The 17,837-nt window shown below is 48.5% G+C and overlaps 4 protein-coding genes across 5 annotated transcripts; 3 read left to right on the forward strand and 1 right to left on the reverse strand.

The window, feature by feature from the left end:
- Positions 1–5,768: 5,768 nt before the first annotated feature.
- On the forward strand, positions 5,769–7,517 carry LOC118503452. 2 transcript variants are annotated; one of them, XM_036036722.1, is made up of 5 exons: positions 5,769–5,855; positions 5,922–6,048; positions 6,114–6,416; positions 6,492–6,755; positions 6,826–7,517. In XM_036036722.1, exons 3-5 carry the CDS (start codon positions 6,411–6,413, stop codon positions 7,213–7,215), a joined length of 660 nt encoding a protein of 219 aa, XP_035892615.1. In that variant the 5' UTR covers positions 5,769–5,855; positions 5,922–6,048; positions 6,114–6,410; the 3' UTR covers positions 7,216–7,517. The 2 variants fall into 2 exon arrangements, with proteins under 2 accessions (XP_035892615.1, XP_035892616.1); XM_036036723.1 differs by having other exon boundaries at positions 5,922–6,025; positions 6,826–7,509.
- Positions 7,518–8,105: 588 nt separating this feature from the next.
- LOC118503450 lies at positions 8,106–9,570 on the forward strand. The gene is made up of 5 exons (XM_036036720.1): positions 8,106–8,332; positions 8,394–8,493; positions 8,589–8,720; positions 8,812–9,197; positions 9,264–9,570. Exons 1-5 carry the CDS (start codon positions 8,293–8,295, stop codon positions 9,461–9,463), a joined length of 858 nt encoding a protein of 285 aa, XP_035892613.1. The 5' UTR covers positions 8,106–8,292; the 3' UTR covers positions 9,464–9,570.
- On the reverse strand, positions 9,516–10,977 carry LOC118503451. Its single transcript, XM_036036721.1, has 4 exons — positions 10,743–10,977; positions 10,451–10,679; positions 9,999–10,381; positions 9,516–9,931 (listed from the first exon to the last, which is right to left on the reverse strand). The coding sequence occupies exons 1-4, from the start codon at positions 10,780–10,782 to the stop codon at positions 9,747–9,749; spliced, it is 837 nt and encodes a 278-aa protein (XP_035892614.1). The 5' UTR covers positions 10,783–10,977; the 3' UTR covers positions 9,516–9,746.
- Positions 10,978–14,469: 3,492 nt separating this feature from the next.
- LOC118503449 (uncharacterized protein K02A2.6-like) lies at positions 14,470–17,473 on the forward strand. The gene is made up of 2 exons (XM_036036719.1): positions 14,470–14,552; positions 14,705–17,473. Exon 2 carries the CDS (start codon positions 14,822–14,824, stop codon positions 17,183–17,185), a length of 2,364 nt encoding a protein of 787 aa, XP_035892612.1. The 5' UTR covers positions 14,470–14,552; positions 14,705–14,821; the 3' UTR covers positions 17,186–17,473.
- The last annotated feature ends 364 nt before the right edge of the window (positions 17,474–17,837 follow it).

Below are 17,837 nucleotides of genomic sequence, written 5' to 3' on the forward strand. Positions count from 1 at the left end.
GAGACTCCTTACGGGATTATTCGGAAAAAATGCGAAATCAAGCCCAAACGGTGTATTCTAGCTTATCTTCTATTTACACTTATGCTCGAGTTAGCTTATCTTCTATTTCCACCCATGCTACACTGTGGCGCCATCTACCAGAATCGCGTGGTACTTCCGATGACAGCTAAAGCAGATTAAGGCTATTAAGAAGGTTCTGGTAAGCCATTCTACCCTACCTACTTTGATAGTATAGCCTTCTTGGACATGGAACAGGGATCTAGACCAGAATAGGATTACTTTCCGCAGATCACCATCTTGCCATCGCTCCAACTACATTATATCCTTATGCAACATTGATGCATACTGTGCCAAAAACTTTATCGCCATTTTAAAATGCCAAAGACCACACACGATTTTTTGGTGCTGCAGCGGCAATCGTTGTGTATTTTTTTCCTGGCCGATCTTCCCTCCCGATGTCAAAAACCGTCTACGGTATGCAGATACTAAAATCTCCCGCTCCATTCCGTCTCGGTGTCGCATATTTTGCGCGCGCGCACCACTGGGAGCAAACATTTTGTGGCCAAAACTTTTGAAAATTTATTGTCGCCAACTTCCACGCTTGATGTGCTTCCGTTCCAACGGCGTGGCATGCATACGACCAGAACGTTCCCGCGTTCAAAAATAGCCGGTTCAAGCTGGCTATCCGGCAAGACCAATTATCAACGGGTGGTATAGTGGTGATGAGTGATCTATGCCGGCCCATTTCGCGCACTCACACACACACACACACATGCTCCCCTTTAGCTTTCCCTCTTCTGCCCTTTTCAACCTCTTCTCACGGACAGAAGCGCCCATGGAGCTCCATATGTGTGGTGATGATGAGGATGAAGCAGCGCAAGTGGCGACCAATTAGTCCGGGACGCATCCACAGTGGCAGTGGTGGGCACGGCGAACAGAGAGACACTTCATATTAGGTGACATCAAAGTGCACGGCGCACGGTGGCAAACATATTTTCTGCGCTATTTATACAGAGTGCCGCGCATAATTTGCTCTCTCGCCCTGCCCGGGAAGCCGCATCGTTTTTTATTTCGTTTTTTGGACTCCCGCTTCAGGATCACTTCACTTTGAAGGTTGTACTTCGGTTGAGCGAATTGTGTGTGTGTGTGTGTGCAGACGAAGACGCATATTCTTCAGTTCCTTTGCTGAGATTTTGGCTCTGTTGTTTTCGAGCAATCCCTCAATCCCAAGAGTACTAGCAGCTGGTCGGAGATCCACGATCCCGGGCAGGTAATTAGCTGCGAAACAAATCATTCTACTCCGTCAAAGTCGAGGTCAAAGTTCGGCTCCGGTGGTAATTAGACGACGGTGCATCCAAGTCTGTGCGAGGCTTCTTCGGCCGTTCTTCTTAGGCGCCAGCCTCCCAGGAGTTTAGCGTAAACGATCAGCCTGGGATGGTTATATTTAGCTCCACTCTTTACACCCTGGAGATCCGAGGGCACACAGGACGGCCAGGTACGGCCATCATCCGTGGAATACTGAGCTACGGTCTGAAGCACAACTCAGAACCCCGCTATTTCTGGCCCGGCCTCTGCCGGGTAGACAAAAACAATCAAAAAGTACACTGGTGTGTGGTCCATCTGGGCGATGTCTTTTGATGTGACGAGCAGTGTCAAGTCCCATTCCGAGACGTACCGAACGACGCAACATAAGTATCAATCCGGCAGACCGAAGCGGACGACGACTTCCCGTATGGAAAGTGACAGCAAGCGTCTTCTGCCATCGGTTTTCGCTACGCGTGTCTTCGTTCCGTTCTAATTTTGATGGGACAAATCGACTCTCGGGTTTTGGAAGGGGCCGAGCCCAGAGACATCTTCCGACAATCCATTCTCTTCACAGACAAATCGATAAAGGAATCATGTCAGCAGGCTCGTTTACTCTATTCCCCTGATGGATGGCGTTCCACTAAACGACCGGGTCCTTCCATTATATATGGGGCGATTTTTATTACTTTCAATGAGAGTTCTTCTTCCGGACCTTCAGGTATCACTTCATAATTGAAATAAATTAGTAAATCGTCTCTATCGTAGACCTACTCTAATCTAATATGCATAGCGCAAAGCTGCAAACAGTAGCTTCAAAGCTGTGTGACCTAATTTACTTCCAATCAAGCACTACTAATTACTCGAAATTGAGCTATTTGGAGAAGCGAATCAAATGGAGAATACAAAATACGAACACGAATAGATGTCTACACACACACACACGATGCCCCTGGGCCAAGTTCCGCGAACAGACAACTATAAATGGTCATAAATCGTGCGAACAAATCGCGTGCCTTGATTGGAAATCCAAACCGATGCCAAAGTTTTCTCAGTATTTTATGGTCCGTGGTCTGCGTTCTGGCGCCGACCGGACGTCCCGGGTACCCGAGTTTCGGGGAAAATTACTTCGCATTTCAAAGTCCACTCGACGCTGGACACATGTACGTAAATTGTAACTGTCCACAGAGCAGACCACAAATTCGATATTTTGAAGTATGTTTTCTTTTAGAACCCTGAAGAAGCAAACAGATAACAAGCCTTATCGGTTTCCTTATCGTCCCGTAGGATGCTTGCTACGCTTGCTCACGGTTGCACAAACTACAATATCTTGTAACAAACTATTCCAAGGATGTGCTTGTAAGTGAAACTTACTTGGGAAGCTATCTTGTTATGGGTTTGCTTCCAGCTGCCAGCAACCTTCCCGTACCGGGAAGATACGATGCTGCCATCGATAGACACACACCGGGTATTATAGTAACGCAAAACACCCTCCTTGTGTGTCTACGAGAGGCTATTGCTGCTAGCGCCAAGTAGCGAAAGTATCCTGTTGCCAGTTTGGCATCAAACTTTTGCCAGCTTTTCGCCAGGTAACACAAAAAACTTTCGGCAGGTTAAAATTCAATCATGTAAATGTATCCTGTGATATGTAGCTGCAAAGTTTGAGGAACTATGGATCAAACTTTACCAAACTTCGGTATAGTGTACCGAAAATGAAGTTATTATGTTAAATCATACTTTTTGTTTGCTCTCCCCCCTTCTTATTTAATCCAATCAGTAACGTGCACTCGACACCCTTCAATTTACACCATCTTGCACTAATCAAGAGTTTCTCTTACTCGTCTGTCAGAAGACGCAGACCTATCCGAAGGTTTTATCCGAACACTGTAATTAATAAATTATACGGTCGTCTTTCTGGGTTCCAGCGGATTCCCGGACACTTTTTAGATGTCCTTTTTGTGCTGTAATTACTACTCCTGGTGGCCTAGTTAGTCCCGTCTCTCTGACACACGATACATCAGGGAAAGGATTTGCGTTGGCCGGAAGACGTCATACCGGCATTAGTCAACCGGGAACCGGTTTATTGATTTTATCTGAATGATACAAAATGTTCTCCACACAGTCCTTTTGATCCCTCATTATACTAAATACGGAAAATAAATATTATCAAACTGCGCTTTAAACACAACAGTCTTATTACTTTTCCAAATTGAATATCCCATTTTTGGTGTCCCCCGGAAACAAATTGTTACCCTGTGTTCAGTGGTGAATCTAATCTCCGACATCCACTTATGGACCGCATCACATCATATGGGGACATGGGCAGCAGTTTAGTTGCAAACTTTATGCCTTGCCATGGTTTTTGTTTAACGAACGAAATTTTTCCCTTCAAATATCCAAACCCGTTATTACATGTGACGTAGTTTGTGGTTTTACTAGTCGAAATGGGGAACTTCAAGCTGGCGAGCGCCCTACTTCTAGCTCAGTAAACTCATTCCCTCTAAAAACGACCAGCAAAATTTACGAATTGCCTACATACAGGCGCTGTGTAGTAGTATTTGCGCTGACTATGAGTACACAGCCCCGGGACGGAAATTCTAAGCAAAGAAAGCATTCGTTCTGATCTCAATAGGGCAGGGTCAACATCCCCCGTACGTGGAGTACTAAGGATTCGCATGAAACGCATAATCCCCGAAACTGAAACCATGGCAACGGATAGATTTTGCTCTGTTCGACCATCACCACCACGTGGTGGTCAGCGATGGCTTTAGTTTATCCCACGATAGCTTCATTTCTTTCGCGTGTGTCCCTCAGTCAGTCGGCTCAAGCGCGTGCGAGCCGACCGCCGGATTCTTGGAGCGGGTGGACGCCTTCGGCCAGCAATCAGAGCATTGTCCCCAACGACAATCCTGGCTAGACGCGTGCTGCAGCGTATCCTAAGCCATATTATCGCCCTCGTCAGTATCATTCGGCTGCTACGGTTATTACCACTGTCACGGGGGTAAGATAAAGCCAAACTTTGTCTGCCCAATGTTTCGTACCGAGCGCCAAATCTTATCCCTTCCACCGGACCGGAGATCTCAAGGGTCGGCTACCAACGAACCGGCCTGCTCATACGTCCACCGAGCGGCACCGATGGTTTCGGTGTGAGATCCCTTAACAAGCTGCTTGTATTAAATTATTTATTGGCTACTTTCGGTGCTTCTATGAGCGTCCCCAAACACCCAACCCACCAGACTTCTGTTCTCCATGTCTAAGCGCGCGTGTGTGCGTGTGCTGGCATCTTTTGCTTCCACCCTCGGTTGTGTGTTCTAACGCGGCCCCCTTTCGCTTTTTTTCGGACGAGGAAAATGTTTGCCAAATTTCACTCCGGGCACACTCGTTTTACCAACGTTCTTACCTACGCTGCCACCACATTACATTACCGTCTTAGCGTGCTTTAGCGTTTTTACACCTCGTAAAATGCACGATTCGTCTCGGGGGTTTGTTTTTATACGCACCCCTGTCCGTAGGATACGCAAGCGATATTCCAAAAAAAAAACCCCCACTGCACAAAAGACGCTTAAAACACATATGAGTTTTTATACTCTCTCTCCCTGCATAAAAAAAGCGATGCGACCCTGGTCCTCGCTCCGCTGGTGTGAAAGCGATCAAAACAACGGTTCGGGGGAGGAAATTGTGTGCCCGTGCTTCAAAGGACCCTCGCAACGCAAGAAGGGTGGCAAAATGGCGAAAAAATGGAGCTCATTGTACCGGGCGTAATGATAATTTATGGAAATGTGATTTCTCTGTTTATGAGATCACTTTGGAGAGCTGCAACGGGATGGGGCGGCAATCGTGTTCGGCTGCAAGTGGAGTAAGACCGCACCGCAGCCTTATCGGAGAAATCATGCGTTGCTTTTGATTGAAACAAAATATTGAAAGGATTCCGGTTGTGCGTTCATCCATCAATGAGATACATAAGATACATTTAAAATGCCTCTTTTGTTCTGGTGGAGACATAATTAATAATATTTAAAAAAGATACGCGAGAGTAATACAACCTAGCTATTCTTAACGAATGAAATTAAAAAATCTAAAAATCGTATCATTTGTCTCCATAGTGTGAACATGATTTACCGGTTGCTTTAAATTACTATTTTAAAATAAAGCCATGCTTGATTTTAGTGCCAACACGCTTCAACCTAGTACAATGGTCCTAGGTAAGAGCGGGTTTCGAATCCCATCTCTACCAATCCTTCGTAGCAGGGGCTAACTCTTTTGTTACTTGGAGTGTATTGAGCAAACTGGTCGTTATGCAAACAACAAGAAGAATAAAGAATAAACAAAAATCTCAGTTAATTGATGGTTTTATAAAGGTTCTTGTCATAAATTTTCAAAAATCTTAGTATACAAATCTTCGTACTTTTACCGTTTTGCAACATAATTTCTCCCACTGTGCAAATAACAAACATCGCAACCGCTCTCGATTATCCGGGGTTGTGTCATAGCTTCAGCTGTCAAACGGGCGTTTGTTTACAATAATCATCTGTTCGTTCATAATATTTTCATCCGTACGTGTTTCCCTGCAATTTAGTGCTGTAAATCGGTAAATAAAACAGTTTGTTTCGTTTTTGCAGATCCATTGCACTCATTAGAAGGAATAGGAAAGAAAATCGAACCCCTGAAGTGTGCAGGATGATATTCGTTTTGCCAGTATCTTGGCATAATCACACCAACCAGGGTAAGGGCAAGGAACCGTGAGTGGTAAGCAGGAAATGGGTTAGTTTTCGCAATAAAGTTATTAATATTGAGTTTCTCTCTTCAAACAGTAATGATGCGACGTAGCGATTGACGAAAAAGGGCGCAATAAAACTATTTGCAGTATGATTACACCATAGCCGAGCTGATGTGTGCGATTGCGTGACGTGGTGTGCTGAAGGGGAATCGTTTCTACACTGCACACAGACACAAAGCACTGACTAGGAAAACTTCCAACAATCTGAAGAGTTTCATTATACCGATATGCATAACTAAACCGTTAATCGCTTGCCAAATACGTGTAGTACGTTCACCACACACTCAGAGAAATCTTTTGACCTACATTCTCTCTCTAACAAGGCTTAAAAATGCAAGTAAGTACTTACGTCTTACTGAACCATCCCGGCAATGAATGCTTACTGATCAGTTTAAACATTCTGTTTCTGCAGTCAAACGACGAAACTAGCGTTCCAGTAACACAACTCTCATCGATGTGCCAAACAAAGCAGGAAGCGACGGATCAGACCAAAGATGTACACTACACCGAAGGGTCGTTCATATTTCCTCCCTTCGCATATCATGACACACGCAACGCGGACCGTAATGCATCGAAAACGGTTCCGATCCATTCCTACAGCAACGTTTGCCCTCGGGCAATGCGTAATCATCGCGGCAATACCGTACACTTTTCTATGGGAGTTTACGAGAATGAGGTGCGCGAACGCAAAGCCGCCGCCCTATTGGAGGTCGTAATTTTAATACGATTTTCGATTCCGATTACAGACGTCTTCTAAAACGCACTGCTACACACCGTACGGCCGGATGCGTCCCTACTTTATACCCCATCGAACACGCACGAAAAGCGAAAGCTCTGACCCATCGAAGGCGCATGAAGCTACCGCCTCTGTTTGTGGCTCAGCACCAAGCAGCACCAACGCGAGCTCAACATTGATGGAAACCTGTGAACCACCGTCGGCAATGATGGAGGTGTCGAGCAATGCACCGGGCAACAGTGGCAGCAACACAGCACGGTACAAAAATCCGGTCGTTGTGTTGAAAAAATCCCGCTCGCTGGAGAATGTACGGGTGGACAACTCGCTCGAGGGTTCGCAACATTCGCACGAGATGGAATTCGTGTCTAGTCGCATACAGAAGCTAAAGGTACAGGAATAGATCGTGTTACCGCGCGAAATTAAAACCGGAAAACAAAATGTTGCGCCTAACCCTTACGGCATATAGTGCATACGATTCACTAGAGCAATTCAAAACGGACACAGGAGCCCGGTGTTGGCCGGTGGTCTAAACGTGTAAACGCTAGTGATATTTTTAATCGAAGATCTTAATGTATTATTTAATAGCGGTGGTAAAGGATTTTTTTTTTGTTTTGTTGCTCTTACAATAACGATAAGACCCCCTTTTTCACACTGTGTTCCCAGTATATTCTAAATACATTTCCATATAAAGGAATCCGTTTCGAATCCTGATTAGGGCGTCTGGCGTATAAGATATTCGAAATCTAAAAAAAATCGAGCACGGAAACCGGCTCGAATCGGCATCATCCAGGCCTTTATGGTGTCGTTTATGATAATGGCATAATCACGTGTCCAAATCCCAGTATCTACTCGCAATGACTGCCACAGCAAAGTAGTCCATGACACGAAGGCTACTAGATTGCAGTTTGCGTTTTCTGAGCTCAGAGTAGAACTATCCTCTGAAATCGTCTCTACCTCAGCTAATGCTCTACCTCCAAGGTAACTCCGGTTTCAAAGTATTCCGGCAGGCTAAGTTCCTTAAAGTGATCCTCAATCCGATCTAAGAAGAGACTCCAAGACGTTCTTCCTCTCGCGCCATTTTACCCATTTCACTAATCCTTCCCAACGGATCAATTTCTCCGTATAACCTCAGACATCCGCAAAATTCCTATACCAATCACGCGCGAAGGAACCAATCAACCATTTCACGTGACTCGCCATTCCTATCCTGAAATTCCTTACCCTTAAATTGTTGTTGTAAGTTGCAGCAGTTCAACGAAATTGCAGCCTCACGCGACATAGCAAACCCATTCACTCGATCGTCGAATCGTCTGTGGCCTGTCGCTTATCACGTCCAGGAAATCAACGTGCGAAACAACAAACCGGCAAACCTAAACCCCACCAGCCAGTAGTAGTGGTAGCCTGTTCGTGTTGGCGTGGCGTGCGCAGACGACGCCACCGGTCGCCGAACGTTGAATCGTTACGCGAAAACTTTACCATGTTCTTGATCTACGTGCTCGTCGGTTTGGTAGCGGGAGGTGAGTGCCATTGCTTCTTCCACCGAATATTCGAGTGCTTTCATCGGCTTCCGGTTTACAGCTGGGCCGGTTTCAGCTAGCTGTACAGTGCCTACCAAACACTACACCACCCTTGGCTGTGAACCAAGCGAAGAGCTCAACCGGGAAGGATGTCCACGGTGGTAAGTTTTTGCTTTTCTGGGGTCCCAAAACCCAGCGCGATCAGTAATAGAGCGTACGGGTTCGCAAAAGTAACTCTCCAACACACCGGCTTCAGGTTCAACTGTTCGACGCTGGAGCATCGCGCTAGTGATAAGTGTTATCTGTACGGGAAGACGTACGAACTGCACGCGCACGTTCCGGACGAGAAGGTGAAGTCGTCCTGCTTGGCATTGTGCACTTGTCAAATGTTGGTACACCGGCGGGGGGGGGGGGGGGGGGAGGGGGAGATCTGCTTGTAAGCCCACCTAACCGTCCTCCTTCACACCATTCGTCCCCAGGAATGCGGGTCGAGGTGTGGCCGAGTTTCACTGCGCCCACATCGACTGTCCGGAGTTCTTATCGCCACACCGGGCCGGCTGTGTGCGCCAGTATCGCACCAACGATTGCTGCTCATCGCGGCAAGCGTGCGGCGAAAAGCGGACCCATCTGCCCAAGTGTACCGTCGGCAGTGTGACGTACTACGAGGGCGAACGGATGCAGTTTAGGGACGATCCTTGCCTCACGTGCATATGCACACAGCACTTCAACGAGAGTGATCCGTACGGGCGGACAAAGTGCTACACGAACGAGTGTGCCTTTGAGCTGATTTCGCCCTCGGTCATCGCAAACGGAGGCGCACCGGTGTACTACGGCAAGCGATGCTGTCCTTGGGAGTGGCGGCTGCGTAAGTATCCCGTAGGAAGATACTTTCACAGGTTCAGCGCGTTAATTAAACCATTTCCTGTTTAAGCAAAATCCGACGATCGTATCAATCGTTCCGTGGTTCCGAGAACTTCGGATGGAGCAACGATCGAGCAGCAGTGGTGCATCTACGGCAACTTAACCTTACGCGTTGGTGAGTCATTAGTTCCCGAGGTTACGTCTGTGGGGATTTACGACTGTTTCTGTGCCATTCCGCCGATGGTGCACTGTACCTTGACGGCTGCGTAGCGGAAGATCTTCATGTTGATCGTGATATGACAGATAATATGTATTTTACTCCTATTTTACCACTGTAACTCTTATTTTGCTCAATAAACGTGTGCATTTCTGATATACTTATCTTCTGGAAGTAGGGTAGATAGGGTAAGTGAGGGTTCATCGGATGTATAGCTCCACATACACAAGATACTAACTCTCCCACCACTTCAAGGTTCCCTCCCCACATGCTATCAGTGCATAGCTTTACGCTTTTAGAAGAATTAAGTTATCCTCCCGGTGCAGAAGCATTACCTTAGTTCAGCACACACTGCATCAGGGGCGGAACTTGGCAGCTACAGGTCATCTTCTGATCCTCGGCCTTCTGCTGTATGTTTAGCGTATCTCCCACATCCAGCGTAAGACTGCCGTACTTGCACTGAAGCTTCGGATCCGTCGCAACCCTGCCAGCACCCTTCACAACACTATCCGTTGCTTTCGCTGCAATAAGCAAAACCCCATCAATGAGTCGCTCCTCTCGCGGAAGAAAGCCCTCTACGCCACTTACGCGTACGCCACTCCCAAGGACAGCACACGTCCTGCTTGTACACGGGGATGCCTCCGCCGTACAGCTGCTTCTCCGAGAACAGCTCGAACCCGCAGGTCGTATCGTAACAGTTCGGATCCGTATCGGTCGCGTTACGATCGAACCCGGCCGAACAGATGCAGGTCCGGCACTTGTTATCCTTGAAGTGCATACGTTGCCCTTCCCGGTAGATTTCATTCTCCAGCTCGCACGTCGCGAGCTTGTCGCGGGCGTCACCGCACACCTTACCGGTCGAGCAGCACCGTTGCCGTTCGTACTGCCGCAGACAGTTGTCGTAATCGAAGCGCTGGAAAAACTCCGCACAGTCCACATGCACGCAGCGGAATTTCGCCACCGGGTTAGCCCTGCGGAACGAAGCGCGGTATTAAAATGGAAGCCACGACGGTCGGTCGGTTCTTCCGCTCGCAACTTACGATCGGCAGTAGCAGAGGGCGGAGCAAAATTGCGCCACCTCCGTGTCCGGCACGGACTGGTCGATGTCGTACGTTTTGCCGTTAAAGTAACACTTGCTGCTGTCGTGTGCCGTGATCGACGGGCAGTCGTACCGTTCCGGGCAACCATCGGGCCGGCTTCCGACCGGGGTGCATTTCATCGTTTTATAGTGCACCAGCGGGACATCACATCCGAGGACTGCTGCCAGAGCTGCAAGAGACAAGACCAATGATCTGGAAAGGGGCGAGGAAGGTACGTCAGGCCATCACTTACCACTGCACAGCGCTATGGCGAGAATTGCTAGCAAGCGCATCGTCCACTGTTAGCCCCAATACCTGTGGGACGCCAAGTTGAAGCTTGTGAAGCGGTCGAATGAACAACCGGTACTGATTACCGGTCCACTATCGATCGTCTGCCTTGCCAGCCGTTTGCTAGCTTCGCTGATGATCTCACCTCGAGCTCACTCACCGATCGAAGGCGCACTCTGCACACTTCCACAAGGAGGGTGTTTGTGTTTCGGGACATATCGGCACTGCCAGCGACTAAGCCTTCGACGTTTACCTTCGACGGAAGGAAGCAACAATGACTTCTTTTGTGCAAGAAGTAAAACCCGTTTGGCTCGAAGGAAGCTTAACTTCATAAACAGATCAATAGTGGATGTTAACCCACGGCTCACGGGGACCGTTCATTCAGCTCACGTACCCGTTGGGCATGTTATGCGGTGTTGTGCGCCGTTAAGGGGTTTTGCACCTTTTTTTTTGGCAAATTATGTATATTGTTATTGTAATTGCAATGGGGAGGAGAGAGGCCGGTTCGGAATTCCCAGATGAGGCTGGTTTTTCTTATCAGCAATTTGAAGCTGCAAAACTACACGGGCGGCAATAAGTTTAAGAGAAGAACTAAAGAGAAGAATCCTTTTAGGATTAAATTTTGCTCAAATTCTACCAAAATGTTCTCACTTCTTCCCGAGTGACCTACAGAGAGTTAGATCGCGCCAGAAAAACATATCAAATGGAATTAAATATTTATATGCTTTCAGATCTTTTGAAGTTATATTGTTGCGAATTTCAACGCCTGACCGGCAATAAAAAAGGCGAGTGGATTCTTTAGTATACTTTATTGTTGCGAAACTAAAAGTTCGTCCGCCTGGCCCGCTGGTCAGGATCAAAAAGAAGGATCCTTTGCTCGTTCTATCGATCGTCACGCCAGACCACGTCATCCTTCGCTTCGGGTCCCTCCGCCGATGTCGTCCGAAGCAACGCGCTCCCTCGCGGCCGGTAGCACAAGCTGACAATAGGCGCGCGTGCCGTCCTCCAACGATCGCGTCGTTACTATAATGTAACACATGTACATTGGATCTTTTTCTGGGTGGACCGGTGGTAGATACAATAACGGCGTCGGTCTTTATACGGCTGGACCAGAGTTCAAATCCCATCCAGACCGCTCCCTCGAACGCAGGGCTGGCTGCTTGCTATAGGGAAAATCAAGTCACCGAGACCTTTCGAGGTTGGTAGTATGCCCAAGGAGGAAGCAGAAGATCGGATGTTACTCCGCCTTGGCTACAGAATGATTGATAAAAGCTTCAAATTTTTTTTATTTCACGTGGTGACGGCCAGGCCGCATATCTTATCGACTATACTTATTACTAAGAAAATAATTCTTAGATGCATGCTATTTTGGTAGGAGACATTTCCTTCTCCTGCCGTTCAAATGCACCTTATCCCAGGTGAACTCTCGATGAAGCATCGAATCTCTAAACCGTTTGTTCCGGATTGCGTGCTGACGTCGTCACTGACCCATCCATAACCCCATTGAGCCATCGCGGTAGTAGACACACACACACTTCGCCGGCAGCACGGCCGCCAATAGCGACCTCAGGTCTCTTGAATGCGGCTTTGACACCAGCTTAGGAGTTATTGAGCGGGACAAACGAGGAACAATAAACACACAGTATACTATATTAGGTTGGACAATCAATAGTGCGTACTGTTGCATCCTGATTAGAGCGTAGCCTAACCGTGCGCTCTATGCCGTCTGGGAACTGACAGCATCCGATGTGTAGCGGATATGGCTGTCTCGCTCTAGTAACGATCGGGGATGCGCTTTAAGAGCGTAGAAGTTTTTGAGTAAGGATCATGCGGATCCTTGGGGGACTCTCTGCTCATCACGGTTCCGGGACAGACGTGGCTCGCGCGCGGCCTCGTATTTTACGTTTGTTTTAATGTTCGTTTTAATTGTGTTTTAAGTGAAATAAAAGAAATAAGTACCAGTGTACAAACACAAAAGTGGCGACGAGAATTAGTGGAAACGATCGACGTCAAGCAGAGAAACGCCGCAGAATGTCCAGCCCAGAAGAGACGCCTATCACCGAGGAGCAGCGTCGTCTCTCGCGAAATGGAATCCTTAATGCCGGGTTCATCAACCTCCAGCCAGCGCAGCACGTGTCATCGGATCCAACGCCGCTGCAACAAACGCTGCAACTTTTGCAACAGCAACTGGTTCAACAGCAGCAGCAAATGGCACAGCAACAGCAGTTATTATCACAGCTCGTGCAACAGCAACAACAGCAACTGCAGCCACACATCCCGGACCAGCAACCTGTGTCAAAGCCGAGCAACCCGGAGCTGATATTGGAAGCCCTAGCGGGGAATATTAGTGAGTTCCGGTACGATCCAGAGGCGGGAATAACTTTTGCATCATGGTACACACGGTATGTAGACCTGTTCAGAGAAGATGCTTCCCGCTTGGATGACGCCGCCAAGGTTCGACTCCTAGGACGCAAACTTGGGACCTCCGAACACGCCCGTTTTAGCAACTTCATATTGCCGCGTGCACCCAGAGATTTCACCTTTAACGAAATGGTGGACAAGTTAAGCGTTCTTTTCGGCAAAATGGAGTCGGTGTTAAGCAAGCGCTTCAAGTGTTTTAATATAACGAAAATGCGCACCGAGGACCTGCTAGCATTTACCTGTCGAGTGAACAAAGCGTGCGTCGATGCGGAATTTTCTTCAATGACGGAGGAAGATTTTAAATGCCTCATCCTTGTGTGTGGGTTGAAGGACGAAAGCGTACAGGACATAAGGATGAAATTGTTAGCCGCCATCGAAGACAGGAAGAACGCCACTTTGGAGCAGCTAGCAGCGGATTGCCAGCGATTAATGCGCGTGAAAGCGGATAGTGCAATGATCGCTACGGATGCCAGTGAGAGAGTGCACGCGGTGCAAGCTAAAGGCAGCCGTCACTTTTACCGGAACAACACCGACCGTCACCCCAAATCAGGCCCGCGAAGCGAAACTTCTAAACCCCGTACCCCGTGTTGGCTTTGTGGTGCCCTTCATTGGACCCGCGAATGCACTTACAGAGCCAACAAGTGCCGTGATTGTGGACGTACGGGTCATCGAGAAGGGTTTTGCAGCTCTGCCCACCGACGCAAAGCACGGCCGCGGTTCGATCATCGTCGTGCCGTATCATCTCGAGTAGTACGAGTCAACGTGTGCAGCGTGCAGCAGAACCGCAAGTACGTCAACTTACTGATCGGAGAAAAACCAGCTCGACTACAACTCGACACCGGATCGGACATTTCGGTCATCAGCTATCGTCTATGGAAGCAACTGGGTAAGCCTCACCTTAACCCTCCGAAGGTAAGAGCAAAAGCAGCTTCTGGAGATGTATTCGGCCTTGAAGGTGAGTTCGAAGCCAACGTGGAAATAAACAACATGATCAAGCGAGCAACAATCCGTGTGTCAAAAGCCGATCTGTCGTTGCTCGGGGCTGACCTTATTCATCTTTTCGGTTTGGCTACGATCCCAATGGATAATTTTTGTAATCACATCAGAACAGCGGAACCACGATCATGGGAGGAAAAATTTCCGACAGTTTTTCACGGAACAGGCCTGTGCACCAAAGCGCAAATTCATCTACAGCTGCGACAGGATAGCCAACCAGTATTTCGTCCGAAACGTCCGGTCGCATACGCGATGGAAGATAACAAGGAGCTAGATCGGCTTGAAAATCTGGGGATCATCACACCTTGTGACTTTTCGGATTGGGCTGCACCAGTCGTTGTGGTTCGGAAAGCAAACGGTAAACTACGATTATGCGGAGACTATTCGACTGGATTGAATGCAGCGCTACACCCTCATGAGTATCCGCTTCCGTTACCACAGGACATTTTTTCAAAGCTAGCCAGATGCATTATCTTTACACAAATTGATCTATCCGACGCATTTTTGCAGGTGGAAATAGAAGAGAAGAGCCGACCCCTGCTTACCATCAACACGCACCGAGGCCTGTATCATTATAACAGGCTCCCTCCAGGCATCAAAGTGGCGCCTGGTGCTTTCCAACAAATAATGGACAAAATGCTTGCCGGTGTAAATGGAGTGTCCGCATATATGGATGATGTAATCGTCGGAGGAAGAACGCAGGAAGAGCACGATTCCGCCCTTGAAGAAACCCTGAAGCGCATAATGGATTACGGGTTTACCATTCGAAAAGAAAAGTGCGCATTCAACAAGCCGGAAATCCGTTACCTTGGGCACATCATCGACAGCCGAGGCCTGCGACCCGACCCAGCCAAGATCGACGCCATAAAACAGCTACCTCCTCCGAAAGACGTCACAGGTGTTCGGTCATTCATCGGTGCGATAAATTTTTATGCCAAATTTATCCCAAACATGCGCAACTTACGCTATCCTTTGGATAGGTTGCTACTAGACGGAAGCTCGTTTCAGTGGACATCAGACTGCCAGAAGGTGTTCGACCAATTCAAAGCGCTTTTATCATCGGAACTCTTGCTAACTCACTACGACCCGAAGCGTGACATAGTTGTTTCCGCCGATGCATCTTCGGTTGGATTAGGGGCAACTCTATCTCACAAGTACCCAGACGGATCCTTAAAAGTGGTACAGCATGCATCCAGAGCGCTCAGCAAAGCGGAAGCTGGTTATAGCCAAATCGATCGAGAGGGACTGGCTATAATTTTCGCTGTAACCAAATTTCATCGCATGATATTCGGTCGTCATTTCACGCTTCAGACCGACCACCGACCACTAGTACGCATATTTGGCAGCAAAAAGGGGATTCCAACGTACACGGCAAACAGGCTCCAAAGGTTTGCACTTACGCTTCAGCTGTACGACATGGACATCGAGTACATTCCAACAGGCTCATTTGGAAACGCTGATGTGTTATCCCGGCTAATTCAACACCACACGAAACCTGAAGCCGAATACGTGATCGCAAGCGTGGAATTAGAGGAGGACTTAAGGTCAGTTGCCGTTAACGCGCTCAGTTCATTTCCCCTATGTTTCAGGGACGTGCAGGTAGCTACACAGGCTGACCCTTTGCTCCGGAAAGTGCACAAGTACGTGCAAGACGGATGGCCACATGACGATTCTTTCGGAGCAGAATTGGCACGGTACCACAATCGGAAGGAATCCCTCTCAACCGTTGAGGGTTGTGTACTTTTTGGGGAGAGAGTGGTCATCCCGGAGAAGCTGCGTTCCCGTTGTTTAGTTCAGTTGCACAAAGGACATCCGGGGATGCAGAGAATGAAAGCCATCGCGCGAAGTTTTCTGTATTGGCCGATGATCGACGACGATATTATGAGCTACGTGGCCTCGTGCGGATCTTGTTCGGCAGCCGCAAAAGCACCCCCTCGAGCGACACCAGCGGCATGGCCAACACCAACGGGCACCTGGCGTAGAGTACACGTGGACTACGCTGGGCCATGGGAAGGTTTTTACTTTTTAGTCGTTGTTGACGCCTTCTCCAAGTGGCCTGAGATCTACAAAACATCGAGCACAACAACATCCGCCACTATTTCCATGCTACGGAACATTTTCGCTCGCTTCGGTATGCCGGAAACGCTGGTTAGTGACAACGGGCCCCAATTTACAAGCAGCCTGTTTGAGGAGTTTTGCAACAGCAACGGGATCGACCACGTCACTACGGCGCCATTCCACCCACAATCGAATGGTCAGGCGGAGCGTTTTGTCGATACGCTCAAACGAGCGCTGCGGAAGATCCAGAGCGACGAGACATCCCTGGACGAAGCGCTGGAACTTTTCCTCATGGCATACAGATCGACACCAAACGCGCAGTTGAGCCAACAGAAAACTCCTGCTGAGGAAATGTTCGGCCGCCCCATCAGAACAGCACTGGAGCTGTTGCGGCCCCCATCGTCACACTCATTATCTGCTCCCTCCTCTATTTCAGTGCGGAGATTTCAACCAGGCGAGCTCGTTTCTACAAAATCGTTCCACCGAAACTCTTGGAAGTGGATACCTGGAAAGATCGTGCGAAGCTGTGGAAGAGTTATGTATGATGTCATTGCGGACAGCGGACGTTTACTTCGGCGCCACATAAACCAAATAAGGCGACGTGTCGCTGGCAGTGCAACCCAGAAGCATCAGATTCCGCTCGACGTGCTGCTAGCGGAATGGCCTTCGTTTTCCCGACATGAACCGACCCAGCCGGCATCGGAGACAAGCAGGTGCGAATCGTCCGCGCCACCACCGTCATCGTTCGCATTAACATCACTAGCACCGAGCGCCCCGACGGATGTCCCTGTGACGACATCCCAATCGTTTCATCCTCCCGAGCTTTCCAACCGTTACAAGGGTAGGACCTCTCAGCGGCCGTTAGATTTGCCACGCAGGTCTTCTCGAGTTAGAAGACTTCCGCGTCGGCTTGGAGCCTATCAGCTCAATTAGACGGGGGAGATGTTGCATCCTGATTAGAGCGTAGCCTAACCGTGCGCTCTATGCCGTCTGGGAACTGACAGCATCCGATGTGTAGCGGATATGGCTGTCTCGCTCTAGTAACGATCGGGGATGCGCTTTAAGAGCGTAGAAGTTTTTGAGTAAGGATCATGCGGATCCTTGGGGGACTCTCTGCTCATCACGGTTCCGGGACAGACGTGGCTCGCGCGCGGCCTCGTATTTTACGTTTGTTTTAATGTTCGTTTTAATTGTGTTTTAAGTGAAATAAAAGAAATAAGTACCAGTGTACAAACACAAAACGTACTACTACGGGATAGGAGGGTGGGAAGAAATCAGAGGGTGATTCCCATCTCTTTGGCGAAGCCAAACAGGATCCTCGCGTATTCGTAGTCCTTCTGACCCAGGATGTCGCATATTGGCACCGCGGAGGATCTTCCTGATGCCCGAACGGCTGATAGTAACCCCGGTTTTGCCGCATCGAATTCCACGCATGAACAGAGGATGTGGTCAATGTCGTGATATCCGTTGCTACGGCTACAAACATTGCAGTCGGCACTGCCTACACAATGCATAATTGCATTGCATAATGGTTCGACATGAGTCTAGACATCATGCGAATAAACGCACGCGATTCACCGGGAGC

This window comes from Anopheles stephensi, chromosome 2 (assembly GCF_013141755.1).
Source record: "Anopheles stephensi strain Indian chromosome 2, UCI_ANSTEP_V1.0, whole genome shotgun sequence".
NCBI lineage: Eukaryota > Metazoa > Arthropoda > Insecta > Diptera > Culicidae > Anopheles > Anopheles stephensi.

What these genes read in the sequence shown, in the direction of transcription:
- LOC118503452 (XM_036036722.1), top strand. An exon ending in TGGGAGTTTACGAGAATGAG is followed by an intron (nt 6,756 to 6,825) that starts GTGCGCGAACGC and finishes TTCCGATTACAG; the next exon opens with ACGTCTTCTAAAACGCACTG.
- LOC118503450 (XM_036036720.1), top strand. Translation starts at nt 8,293, where the DNA reads ATGTTCTTGATCTACGTGCTCGTCGGTTTGGTAGCGGGAG. An exon ending in CGTCGGTTTGGTAGCGGGAG is followed by an intron (nt 8,333 to 8,393) that starts GTGAGTGCCATT and finishes TCCGGTTTACAG; the next exon opens with CTGGGCCGGTTTCAGCTAGC. An exon ending in TCCTTGGGAGTGGCGGCTGC is followed by an intron (nt 9,198 to 9,263) that starts GTAAGTATCCCG and finishes TTCCTGTTTAAG; the next exon opens with CAAAATCCGACGATCGTATC.
- LOC118503451 (XM_036036721.1), bottom strand. Translation starts at nt 10,782, where the DNA reads ATGCGCTTGCTAGCAATTCTCGCCATAGCGCTGTGCAGTG. An exon ending in GCCCTCTGCTACTGCCGATC is followed by an intron (nt 10,382 to 10,450) that starts GTAAGTTGCGAG and finishes TTCGTTCCGCAG; the next exon opens with GGCTAACCCGGTGGCGAAAT. An exon ending in TCCTTGGGAGTGGCGTACGC is followed by an intron (nt 9,932 to 9,998) that starts GTAAGTGGCGTA and finishes TGCTTATTGCAG; the next exon opens with CGAAAGCAACGGATAGTGTT.
- LOC118503449 (XM_036036719.1), top strand. Translation starts at nt 14,822, where the DNA reads ATGGACAAAATGCTTGCCGGTGTAAATGGAGTGTCCGCATATATGGAT.